This window comes from Pteropus vampyrus, unplaced genomic scaffold (genome assembly GCF_000151845.1).
Source record: "Pteropus vampyrus isolate Shadow unplaced genomic scaffold, Pvam_2.0 Scaffold1, whole genome shotgun sequence".
NCBI classification, from domain to species: domain Eukaryota; kingdom Metazoa; phylum Chordata; class Mammalia; order Chiroptera; family Pteropodidae; genus Pteropus; species Pteropus vampyrus.
Window position 1 is genome coordinate 40,297,490 of NW_011888782.1, and position 13,527 is coordinate 40,311,016.

Below are 13,527 nucleotides of genomic sequence, written 5' to 3' on the forward strand. Positions count from 1 at the left end.
CCCTTCTTAGTATCTGCCTTTGTGTTAGCTGAAGTGCATTTCAGACAATTCACATGTCGAGAAAAATGTTAGAATTGTTGAGGAATAAACAAAGCAGTTGCATTTTCACTATCTCTCAGAAAGGTTTGGATTTTTGTTTTCTTTATGTATATGCTTACTAGGTTAGATGAAAGGAAATTTTTTCAGTAAATGAAATTACATGAAGTTGAGAATTGACACAATTATTTCAATAATATAGAATAAATATTTTCTTCAGCTTCTAAATTACCAGACAACTAAAATTGCTTTCTGGTTTAAATTATCTCTCTAAACAAACAAACAAACAAACAAAAATACTAGAGAGTAGTATAAAAAGACTAATATTAAAACCAACAATTTTTCCTTATTGATCATAGCTATCATTTCTATCAATTTCCCTCATGTCTTTTTCTGTTTGAGCTCATATCAGATATACAGTTCTGTACCCTGTTTTTTCCTTTTCATATTATAGCATAAGCATTTTCATTTGATAAAGTCTTTTTATAATTGATTTTGAGTGTCTATGTATTACTATATCACAAAAAAACATAATACATCTAAAAATTCTGTATTTGGGAACATTTAACTGGCATCTAATACTTTTTTATTAGAAAATAATAGTGACAAGCATCCTTGTACATAAATCAATGATGTATCTAACGTTTTAAAGCTGTGAGTAAATTATAACACTGCTTAACATGGATGGAAGTCAAATCCTCTGATTATAGCTAGCCACATAGTAAAGATGTTATTTCCCAGATACCCTTGCTGGTAGTGTGACTATGTGACTAAGTTCTTTCCAGTGGAATATGTGAGAAAGTATCCTGTTTCAGCTTCAAGGAAAGTTCCTTAAACTATTAGTGGCATATGCCTTTTGCCTCTATTTTCGAACTTTTCTCCATTTTGGAACATGAGACAAGGGCTACAGACCAGGGATGGTGGGGTGTGAAATAAAAGAAAATCTCATTATGTATCTATTGACAAACTGCAAAGAAAGTATTAAAATTTTAATAAATCTTTTAATGAGAGTGAATTTCCTTTGTTTCATTTGTATTTCAAGAGTGAAGGTGATGCAAAAAAACTCATGATTTATCTATGCAGAATTTAAGGAAGATCATTGGGTTTAATTTCTCAACAGGCACTCTGCATCATTCTTTGCTGTCTCATTTTATCAACAAAATATATATTAGCAAAACAATAGCTTTTAAAGAACAAATCAGTTCCAATTTCCAAGTAGTAAATAATTTCTAAAAAGTACTATATTTCCTCTAGGATAATTTTTTAATTTAGGCAGTTGTTCACTACTGTAAAATAAAAAAGTTGCAAATGCCATGCAAGAGGAGAAATAGCTTCAGGACCTGTGTAACTGTGAGGTAGAGTTGTGTGAAATTGTCAAACCATAACCCTCCCAGGATCTTCCAGTGTTCGTTGATTTGTCAAACCAGCAGCATTATTCAGTAATGAATTCTACTTTAGGCAATGCTAATACAGCTAATACATGTTCCTGATGAAAACTACCCTCAAAATTTGAGCCACATTGCCTTTGACTAAACCCCCATATAATGATGGCACTTTTCAACATGAAAAATTAAAGTAAAAATTGAGGTAATTATGTTGGCAATTGAAGTAAAACAGAAAATGGCAAAAAAGAAGTGGAGGTCTGAACTACGTAGATAACCGTCTGAGCTCTCAATTTCATTTTGTCAAGAATACAAATCATTTTATAAATGAAGTTCACTGAGCAGAGATTTCCAAATATTATGTCTAGTTTCCATGAGTAGAAGCCCCCCAAACCAATTCTCTCTTTATTATCTCAGCAAAAGGTGGCACAGACAAAGCTATTTTACTTCTCCCATGTTATTCAAAGTTACAGAGACGATGTTGTTTACCAATAAGCTATCGGGCAATATATTCTCACAAACATAAAAATAAAACAGGTTTATCCAGTTTACACTTCCTTTGAGCATATGGAGGAGACAAACCACCATCATGAGAAAAATGGGCAGCAGCTACTAAAGATTCTACTTCTGTCTCCTGCTGGTGAACTCGTTCCTACTAAGAAGGTACTTCTCCTCTAGGTGTCCAGCGCTTCCCTTTTTACATTTGCCCCATATTATCTCTGCTCTGCTGTTTTATGTTCTTTACTGCTTCTGGCCTGTTCTGTCAATGTTATCACTCGCTCTTCTCCAATGACAACCGTGCAAAATGTGGGTCCATCAGTACTTCGATGCCAGGGCTTCTGCCGTTTCTGTTGATGATGTGTGATAATTTGGCATGACTTCAGAGCTCATCACTGCACACCTACTCATGGCCCTGTCTTTTCTCTATTTGATCTATATTGCTAGCTAATATAAAAGAGGGCCCTCTGCTCAAAAGCCCCTACTTACAGACAATAAATATTTCAAAATCACTTTAATTTAGACTTATGAACATTTTTACTTCATTTCCTTACTGTCACTGTATTGATTGGGACTTGATTTTCAGCTGTGTGGTACCTATTGATGGTGCATTTACAAGTTTATCAGCTGTGATGGCTCGTTTTCCACCAATTTGACTGGGCCAGGGGTTGCCCAGCCACTTGGTCAAACATTATTTTGGGCACATCTATAGGGTTTTTCTGGATGAGACTAACATTTGAATACATAAGTAAAGCAGATTGCTCTCCCCTATGTGGGTAAACCCCATTTAATCCATTCAAAGTCTGAATAGAAAAGACTGACCTTTTCACTAAAGGAATTCCTCCTGCCTAACTGCCTTTCAAACTGGGACAGAGTTTTATTCCTGCCTTTAGACTCAAGGAGAAACAAGGGCTCTTTTTGAGTTTTGAGCCTGCTGGCTTTCTGACTGGGTTTCTGACTGCAGAACATGAGACTTGCCAACCTCTATAATCATGTAAGCCAATTCCTTAAAATAACTCTCTTTGTTTTAACACATCCTATTAGTTCTTTTTCTCTGGAATATCCTGAATAATATACTAGTTAACTCTAATATTTGTTTTGTTTACTATCCAAGCATAGTTTTTTCTAAACTATAAATTTGGATTGTTTAGTGTGAAATAGCTCCCCGATTATAAATAATTGAGGAATAGCATTCTCAAAAGCAATTGATCTATGATCAGCTTGCTTTTTTTCTTGTAAATATGAAATAAAAGGAAATGTGTGCTGCCCAGTAACCCCGACCACCATGATAGAAGGCTCTCCATCATCTTACAATTCACTCCCACCGAGTGCTCTAGGAATCCCTCAAACTGTGCCTCATCCGTGTCCACAAACAAGTGTCTCCCATGGACTTCTGCTCATTTCTCACTTCTAGAAGTTTACTGCCTTGTATTTTCCACAGCCAACCATGCCCCTTCATAAACCATTATGATGTCTATGATGCTCCCAAAGCTAACTGCCAATCCTCGAAGACCCAGAGTAGTACTTCCTTAAGACTGGAATCTCCTTGAGTCAGGAAAAGGATTTCTCCTCAATTCTGTGTCATGTCCCAAAACAAGTGATGACAGCTGGATCCTGGTAGAACTGTCATGAGAGACTATATAAGTCTAGGCAGAAGCTGAGCTCAGTCTTTCCAGTTTTTACTTTGCCCCCGCCCACCCCAATATTTTAAAAATCGTAGGCTCAGTTTTAGTCAGAGCTCAAACTCAAGGTACTTTTTTCTTTACCTTCAGCTGATCTCATAGACACTTCTCCCACCACAGGGCTATAACCAGGAAGCTCAATGTGGAAAGGATGAGCTTCATCTAGCTTCAGAGATCATTGACCTTCTCTGTTGCATTAAGCAGCTTATTTTAAATTTAATCTTTCTTAATGTTTGTGAAAGTAGAAATAGAATGTTAAGAATAGGAAGAAGAAATACCTTTTTTAAAAAATCACTATTTTAACAATATTCATTTATAATTATTTTATTAAACAATCATCTTTTACATGTCATCAGACCTTACCCCTGAAGTGTAAAAAAACAGTCTGAGGTATTAAAACTGAAGAAGCATTTGCACATATTTGTAAGGTTCTCATACTGCAGTAACCAGAATATTCAGTATAACTAAATACTACATACAACTGCAGGTTTATAAGAACAAAGCTATATAAAACAAATCTGGTTTGTCTCATTATAGCTCTGATTCTCCCATTTTTGATGAAAAGGTGGCAAAAAAATAATATGAGATTTAAGTTGCTTGCAGAATATGTCTGTTATTCAGTTTTATAAAATGGTAGATATAATTTAAAAGGTCAACACCTGAAACAGAAGCCATCCCAAGAGCACAAAAATCAAACTGACAAACAGTTTCAATGATATAATGTCTTATTCACAGGATTTAATCCTCACATCAATGGCAATTCACTTAAAGTATCTGAAATAGATTTTCCAGAATATTTAGGGTCACATAAGTAGCACGGTTCATATTTTTCTGTTTGTAGGTTTTTTTCCTTTAAATTAGAAAATATTTTTGTTAACACAAATAAAATTCATAATGGTCATGTCTAAGTTGTTTTGAAATAACAGAGAGAAGAGGTGATTTGCTTTTTAAGTGATCTATTTCTTTATATTAAAGAAATTATCTAGACATTTTCCAGATCCCATGTCACTCTGATGGTATTTACACCTTGAAAGAGAAAGTTGAGGCAATTATATAGCTAATTATTGTTATATAAACACTTTCTTCTGAACTATTCAGACAAATTGAAGAAAAGTTGCTTTTTGATTTGATGATTGACTTAATTATTAACTTCAGAGTGTAGACACTTCATTTGAAACAAATCTAAAATTGCATAGTCATTTGCATGTAATATAGTAAATTAAGTAGTGAATAATGGGTCACACATATTGAATAGAAATTAGTTTCTACCGCAGTTTTTTTTTAGTTAACTTGGCCCTTCTAGGTTTTGATGTTTGTCCTAAAAATTGTTCAATTGTGTGGATAGCTTGAATAAAGTGAAGGTTAATTTTATTTATTTATTTAGTAAGAACAGAGGCTGCCTAAAACTTGATTTTTAAATTTTTTTTTGCAAAACCGATAATGGATCAAATGCTTCTTGCAGTTTATCATTAGAGGAAAATTTTGTTTATTTTATGGTAATTATGACACCTTCAAGAAGATACCTGAAAAAGAAAATCTCCTCCAAACTATTTGTTTTGCCAGCAACAGAAATTTGTAGAAAAAGGAACTTTTTTTCTCAATAAATAAAGACTCCAATAAAGTTCTATAAAACACACTTAATTTGTTTCTTCTTTGTTCTAGAAAATAAATTTGGGTTGTTGAAAACCTGCAGAGGAACACTATGCTTGCATTTGGAGACAATGTCCTCTTCCCACAATCGCACTTTGCTTTCCTAGGCAATGATTCTTGAATTAAGAATAATCTTGGCAGTTGCCTCACTGCTAGAAGCACAACAGCTGTCACAGCTAAGTTGTTTACCTGGGAGGAGAATGAACACATGCTGATGTTCGCACTTGAACCAGGAGAAACTGATCACAGCCAAACGCATAATGATCTAGGATCTCTTAGTATCTTTTGGAGGTTAACGGCTGTTTTTACTGTTTGCTACACAAATGGGTGCTCCAAGTTGAGATACATTTCCCAAGAGTTTTTTCTGAAAAATGAATGTTGCCAGACATTGAAATTGACCAAAAACACAGAAGGTCATAGAATGAGTACTTAAATCTTAGGTGTCTAAATTGGCCAGTCCAACTAAAACATGTCCTCAAACCAGAATTATCTGGAATAAAACAAAAAGTAACTTTTATTTTAGGACCACGTATGCAAATCTAAATGCCATTACCTTGAGTTTTAATGCTTGGGGATAAAATATATAACAAATTCCATTTTTTCTATACCTATCTTTTATCTCTATAACCAAAGCAAAATAAAACTGAAGTAAAATAAAATATGACTGATCCTGTAAGACTTAAGTCCTGAATATTGTGTGCTTATTGTCATTTTACCCATTGGTGCCATACAAATACGGCTGACCGTATACATAAGTGACAAGAGCAATATTATCAAAATGCTTTCGCTATTGTTAAGCTAAAGAGCTACACTGTGAAATCTACCAAATCTACAAATATCAAATGTTGGCTAGAATTCAATTCAGATGGAACATTGACTGCAGTCACACATGTTATGGTCAGTGAGCCTTCTCTCAAGAGCAGGGACCTGTTACAGTCAGTCAAAGACTGGGTTTCTTATGCTGTTCAACACCAAACTGGTGGGTGCCTTCCTGTGTAGGAGGGCCAGTGAGCACAGGAGCAGGGAAAAGCTCATGACTCCCAGAATGACAATTCCTGATATCAATGCACTGGTGACGGCGTTCAGCTGGAAAGGAGGTTCATTTGGAGAACCTGCAAGTAATAAAACACACAGTGGAAAAATCCAATATCAGATTTATTTCACCTTATCCTGATTTATACCTGCAAAACATCTGTCACCAGTATCTTATAGACTAACAACGTGACACTAGATCATGAGACCATCTATTTTACTGTAATTCAATCCAATAATCAAAGGATTACATGGTTTAGAGGCCTGGTATCCCCTGAGCAAGCAAACAAACAAAGAAGTCATCTATAAAATGCTATAAAAACAGGTCACATACGAGTTCAAAATTCCTCAGTGAACTGTTATTTAAAATATAACAAAGTTGTAAAAGCAGACTTCATTATATTTAGTTGATTACAATTTTGCAACTAATCACCAAAAAATACTTAAAATATTTAAAAATCATAATTTAATTTTCGATATCTGTTAATTATCTTACCAAGCTGTGAATTGTTGGTTGGAGTCTCATCTGGAGGGAAAAACAAATAAAGATGACATTGTATCTCTAAATATTTAACTATGTTTATTATAATTCTATAATCACTTTTTATTTACATGTCTCCTCACCTTCACCCGCAAGCTCCATGGGGAAGGCAATAATAAAAATCCTCGTAAACCATTGTGCTTTCCCATTTTCTATGCCACTTGTCTGAGGTTTCATCATCTATCTGTTCCCCAAGCCCACACCCTGCCACTGCCCTGGACATACAAACATAATGGCAAAATATACTGCACTGTATTCTTTCTTGCCAACTTTGCTTCATCATTATCTCTTTAGTCATGTTAGTAGGGGCAGTAACTGTTAACAGCTATTACATTTTTTATAGCCCTATAACATGTCATTTGTTATTCTGTTATAGAGAAATATTCATTATTTAGCGCCGCTCTATTTTAAGTGTTGCCAATTTACCCAGTGTAATCTGCAAAAACATCATTTTAAGTTCCAAGAAGATAAATTCACACTTAATAACTAAATGAAAGGAAAACATGACGTCTGAGCTCGAGTTATAGTTTTATTCACATTTGTGAAGTAAAAGATAGAAGCTGTTGATTTTTTACTTTTCCCTGGCAAAACATAATAATAGATACAATAAACACATTCACTTGGCTTCCTGATTATTGTTACCCATTTCGTAATCATATAGCAATTAACCCTTGAGCTTTACAATGAATGGATTTCATATTTGTGTTTAAATATGTGTATGTGTCTGTGAGAGTTTGTTATTTGATTCATAAAATATGTGCAGATGACTGATTTTGGTGTGTAAATATTATTATAATTAATATGCATATAGTGCCATACAGTTTTACAAAGCGCTGTTTCATGTTTTCACATTTAATCCTCATAATAGCCATATGGTTTAGATATGATTGCTACCCCCATTTTACAGATGAAGAAATTTCCATCTGTCACAGCCTCTATGATAAAGTAAACATATGTTTAAATAAAAGCTGTTTCAGAATCCTCTTTCTAAAATAATATAAACTAGCCAAGTATGAAAAATATTTTTAGTCATAGAGATGAATATCTCAAGCTACAAAAAACTCCAGGATTAGTATTTGAAACCACTGATGGGAAAACCTGGTGAGATATTTATAAAACATCTGATGCCATTTCTTTTCAGACATATGAGTCTTGGCAAAAATGATGATTCTGCTGTTTGATCCCTGAAGTACAATGCCCAAAATTAATAGAGCGTGCATTCTCAGGATTCTTTAGGCTAGTGCAGTGCATTGCTATAGGACAAAAAGAAAAATGCCACAAATTTTCCTTATAAGGGTCCCTTAGGAAAATCCTAACCTCCAAACAACATCGTTTTATAGACACTTCCTTCTCATGGAAATAGATAAGATGAACGAACTGTGATTATTTCATCCGAAAGATCTATGTGCCCCTTTCTCAAGACAAATTGCCTCACTGGAACATGAAGGAGAATATATAATGCTCTAAAATTCCTTTTTAACAGTTATTCTTTATTTAGAAATTACATTCATTTACTTTAAAAAAAAAATGCTTCTATTAAAGAATAGAAAGCTTCTTTCTCCTATGTGTCCCAAATTAGGCAGAAGTGCTATGATGCAAAGCCTCTAGTATTTTCTACATTATGAGGTGAAGAAAGGAAGTCGGAATATCCTCTCCTCCCCAGGTGTTACCCATGAGGACTTGGCTCTCAACAAAATCTTCATGTGGGGACAAAATGCCAAATAAGCCATACCAGCTCCAGGTTCCAGGACTCTGAAAAATTGAAAGCATCCTACCTTTCACAGATGGCTGAAATCAAACCATGTTATATTTGAACATTGTTTGGAATTGTATTTGGTAGTGCATAAAGGTAGAGAGAATAACTATCAGGTTGCTATTTCTAGTATCTTGCAATTTTAGTATCACTGCAATTAAAAGAAAAAAGTCAAAGCACTGTCTAGCCCAGAAAGAAGAGGCAGACATTTTCCATGAGCTTTCTGTCACAACACACTTCTGTTTTTCTCTACCATCCGCTTGGTCTTAACATACATAAATATGCCAAAAGAAACCTTTGGGAAGTAGAACAGTAAACCTGGTGGGCTTTTCAAAAAACAAAAAGTTTTTTGAAAGGACCCGTAGGAGAAAAGTAGTAGCAGCAATACTACAGCTGTTCATAAGCCAAAAGTGGCAAACGAACTGTCATTCTCTGTTTTTCTCTCATATATGTAGTTGAAATAAATGAAAAAAGAAAAAGAAGAAAAAGAAAATATGAAGATATATGGAGAACAAATATTTTCTCTTTCTTAGCACAAGCAAACTTTCTTTTTAAATCTTAAATTACTTATGTGGTAAAATGGACCACATGTTTCAAGTTCAGAACCTCCAAACTTTTTACTTTCCACCATGTTATGTTCTTTCATAGTCTATCTCTGCTTCTGAACTCAGATCCCTGAGGGCAAAGACTGGCCTGTTCTCTATTGTATTCCACCTTCCTGTCAGAGCGCCTGTCCCATGTAGGAGCTAATATGCTCAGATGAATTATTAACTTCCCAAAAAACTCAGTGGTACAAGTTGAATGAGAGTTTGGCTTGGACTTCTCCACCAGAATTTATGTAAACAAATGATTAGACCACAGTTTTTCAGCGATTGTACCTTTGAATTGCCAGAAGTACCCATAATAATTATTTTTTGACCAAATAGTCTTCGCATTTGGGAACTTAAAAAAGGAATACTTCAGGAATTTTGTGGGTTTTGAATTTTGAGGATGTGAATATTTTCCTAAATAAACTAACAAAATGATTCAACATTGTTGGGTAAAAATAAACAGAATAGAACTGATTTCATTAAAACAAGAAACAAAACTAAAATTCTGAGGTTTAACAACTTTTTAAACTTGACCTAAGTTAGTTGTCTAGGGTGAAGGAGTGGTTCAATGAGTAAACAGAGCAAAAATTCCTAGTATCAGAGAGCTCTGAAGAGACCAAATCAAGCCTGAAATTGGACTATTCTATATAAAATTGGCCACAGGACCTGGAGAAATAAATTCTAGCTGACCTAAGGTAAAAAATAAAGTGAAACTAAGGAAAGAAGGTAGTCTTGATCATTAAGCAGGACATTAAATTTATATTGGATTTGCCTGTGAATGGATGTGGCTTGATTTATGAGTTCTCTGTGTGGAATTTAAAATGTGTTTTTTTGCATGGATATCACAGTATTACAGGGTAAATATTGTTATATATGGTCCTCTACACAATGAGGCCACCATGATCACCAAAAAATGAGGAACATTCTATTCCTATTTATCAAAATTATGAAAAATAAATCCATAGAGAGTGAGAGGAATGGGGTCTGGAAGGTTTGAACATGATCCTTTGCAGGTTTTACCCGAGGAGAAACTGAGGTGACTAGGAGACAACGCTAATGTGCTAGGGAATAAATGTCACCTTCAAGGTGGAAACAAGTTGAAATTAGAAAAGAAGACACCCAGGCATGACATTGGTGGTGCTGTGATTAAAGGCATTAGCTCTTCAGGATTTTAACCAAGATATTTTGGGTGACTAGACATAGTGTAGGTAAAACCTACAAACCTGGAGAGCTGGTTAGCTATGGTAGAATTAGAAACTTCTACTTGGTAATCGTTACTAGGATGGCGGGGGAGGTTCTTAGTAATTTTTGTCTTTTTAAAAATTATCTTACACTAGCAAGTTATTTTAAATGTGTAATATTTAAATTCAAAAAAATAGAAAAATAATAATAAATTCAATTTGCTCCAGGTAAGAAGGAGGCAAAGAGGTTAATAAGGAGGAAAAGCCATCTACTAAAAATGAACAGAAACATGTCCCTTTCAAAGTTCTTTTCTTACAGCAAAATGACCCTAGATGTGCTCCATAGAAATAAAAATATTTTTGTATTGCGCCTACCCCAAAGCATTCTTACTTATTGGCAACAATAGCTGAGTTTCAGACAGCTAGATAAAGATAAGTCTTTGGGCCTTTTACAAACCATAAACCACTCATTTTCAAAGCGTTCAAAATATATACCAAACTCTCAGAGAGTATAAACTAAGTTTAAAAATTTATATTTAATAAATTTCTTCAGTATTTAAAAAGACTATTTGTTTTGAAATGATGCTATGTCTACACAAACACAGAGGAGTCAATAATTAAAGCAAATGTCTGGATTTTTCAAGCCCAAACCACTTTTTGCTTAATTCCCTATTTCAGGCAAAACTTTCTTTTCACTGCAGGATGGGAGGCATGAGAGAAGAGGTAAAGATAATCTAATTGAAACATTAAATAATAGCCGTATGACTAATATAAAAAAGAGAAAAAATGTTAGAATATAATCCAAATCAGAATTCTGTTGCTTTCTTTCTTTTTTTTAGATACATTTAGAACTATAGAGTTAGAAAGAATCTTAAAGGTTACTTTTTCAAAACCTTTATTTTAAAAATGAAGAAACACATGCCCAGAGCAGTGAAGTAAAATCCCAAGAAACCTAGCTTGTTAGGACAAAACTAGACCCAATTTTCATGTTTTTCTTTTTTTTAAATCTAATTTGTGTTGTTTATACTGTATGTCTGTTTTATTTAACCAGTTCTGGATGTCTCTGGGTTCATGCTGACGGAAAGCAATATTTCTTTGGTGTATGGGAGGGTTGGGGGGAAAAGGGCAGAGAGAGAGAGAGAAAAGAAAGCGTGCATGCACAAATATTTGTATGCATGAGAATATATCTGTATAAACAGTTGTGTCCATTAGATTCATGAACATGAATGAGTGCACTGAATTGGGGTATGTAATATTCAGGATCCTAGGAAGAAACAAATGACACTCAAACCAGGCAATTTAAGGAGAATTTAATAGGACTATAAATAAAGATGTAGGGAATTCACCAGAGGAAATCAAGTTACCTGGGCTATGTGTTAAGGGGAGGGTATCCAGAACTGAGAGTAGCTCTGTGGAGAGAGGTATCTGGCAGGAGCTGTGTGAACTTCTCTATCATTCTCTTACAGTGTCACATATTGGCCAGGCACAGCTGGAAAGTAGATGGCAAGGCAGCAGGGGCAGGCAGTTCTCCTGGGAAAGTCTTCGGAGGCAGAGCGCCGGGGGTGGGGGGTAAGAGTGGATCCAGAAGGGCAAATGTCCAGTACGGTATACGTGTGTGTAAGGGAAATGTGATAAAGAAAATATTGCCCTTTGTGTATAAGTTAACAGGAAACAACTGTGAAATTAAAAGTTGTTTAACAGTTTATTGCGCCTTACGGTTAATTAGTGCTCATCGGGAACCATGAGTTCTCCTCAGAAGCTAAGCAACAGGCCATTTTGGAACCGTGTATTACTACACAGGGAGGGGCGCTCTTACCGCTCCGAGTAATGATGGGACCCACAGAGAGGACAGCGTTTCCCGAAGTGCTCCGGGGGCTCCAAGTGGTCCTCCTCCCCGCATCTCTCCTTTCTCTGTGGCTGCAAATCTGAGGAGTTAATGAAAACAAATGAAATTCCACACCGGCACAAAATTGTTTCTTTATGGCCATTCGGAAAGCAGATTCTTTTGGAAGAGATACCACATGTTTAATTTTATTCATTTACTTCTGTGCATTTATTTAATTACTTTGCATATAACTGCTACAATGTTTCTTATCCTGGCTTAGGCCATATTTCTTATTTCCTCCCACTGTAATTGTGCATCGCCTCATTTATTTACATAGCTCAGTGGCTCTCCCGAAAAAGAGCTGTGTTTATCAAACTTCTCTACTTTTATTTCTCTCAAGCCTTTAATAAATCTTTCCCTGAAATGTTGGTCAGCCAAGGTAATGTGGACTCTACATTTAAGCCCATCTGATATAGCTAGTTAGAACTAATCAATGACTATAAAGAAATGCATGAATTTGAGCATAATATAAACATATTAAAGCCATTTCAAATTTTTTAAATGTGCCTTCATTTTTCTTGGGTTAATATTGATGTGACTCTAGGGGGAATCTGTCAGAAATATAATCTCTTTATTCACTAATAAATGGATCTATATTTTACATGATAGCTGTAAGCAATTCAGATTCACACCTTTTATAGCTTTGACTTTTAATCCAAGGGATGCTCAGGCCATCTGGCCCCAACCTCCCTTTCTAGTGCTAGCCCAGCACCACCATACCCCCTCAGGTTTCCCCATCATCTTTCGCTGTGCTCCATAGCTTTAATGAAAGACTGGAAGTTCCCTGGTTGCTCTGTTTTATGTGTCTGTGACTTTGACCATCCTATGGCATGGAGCGTCTCTCACACTCTTGATTTTGTCCCTTTGGGGTTTATCTATCTTCAGCTCAAGGTTCATCTCTTCCACCAATTCTCCCAATATCTCCTGCCTTATCTCACTCACACAGATGAGGACTGCCTCTTACTACAGCTCATATCTATGTCGCCTTTGTGCCATAATATTTTGTCTTGTTTTATTCCGTAACTATCTCATGCTCCTAAAGGATAAGTTAACTGAATTCAGAATTCATGCATGCATCTCTGTATTCCCAGTATAATGGTTGGTATAAAGCTAGCATTCAATAGATCTTTACTGGATGAATGAATAAATCCTACTTCAAATAGTTTGACCTGATGCATATCCCCTCTCTCTACATAAATTAGTGCCTAACACTTGATAGCCTTTCAGCTTAAATCAATTTGACAATTTAGAATAAAGTTGTCAAACAACCTACTGGCATAAGGAAGGGGCAGTCATC

General features: G+C 35.2%; 1 protein-coding gene across 5 annotated transcripts in view; it reads right to left on the reverse strand.

Moving 5' to 3' along the window:
- Positions 1-5,382: 5,382 nt before the first annotated feature.
- ZPLD1 (zona pellucida like domain containing 1) overlaps positions 5,383-13,527 on the reverse strand; it is a 223,256-nt gene continuing 215,111 nt past the window's right edge. For all 5 annotated transcript variants that reach the window (XM_023527319.1, XM_023527310.1, XM_023527304.1 and 2 more), the window contains 3 exons: positions 12,162-12,270; positions 6,777-6,806; positions 5,383-6,360 (listed from right to left, as the gene is read on the reverse strand). In XM_023527319.1, the coding sequence (XP_023383087.1) occupies positions 6,331-6,360; positions 6,777-6,806; positions 12,162-12,270 (169 nt within the window). In that variant the 3' untranslated portion in view covers positions 5,383-6,330. The remainder of the gene's footprint in view (positions 6,361-6,776; positions 6,807-12,161; positions 12,271-13,527) is intronic.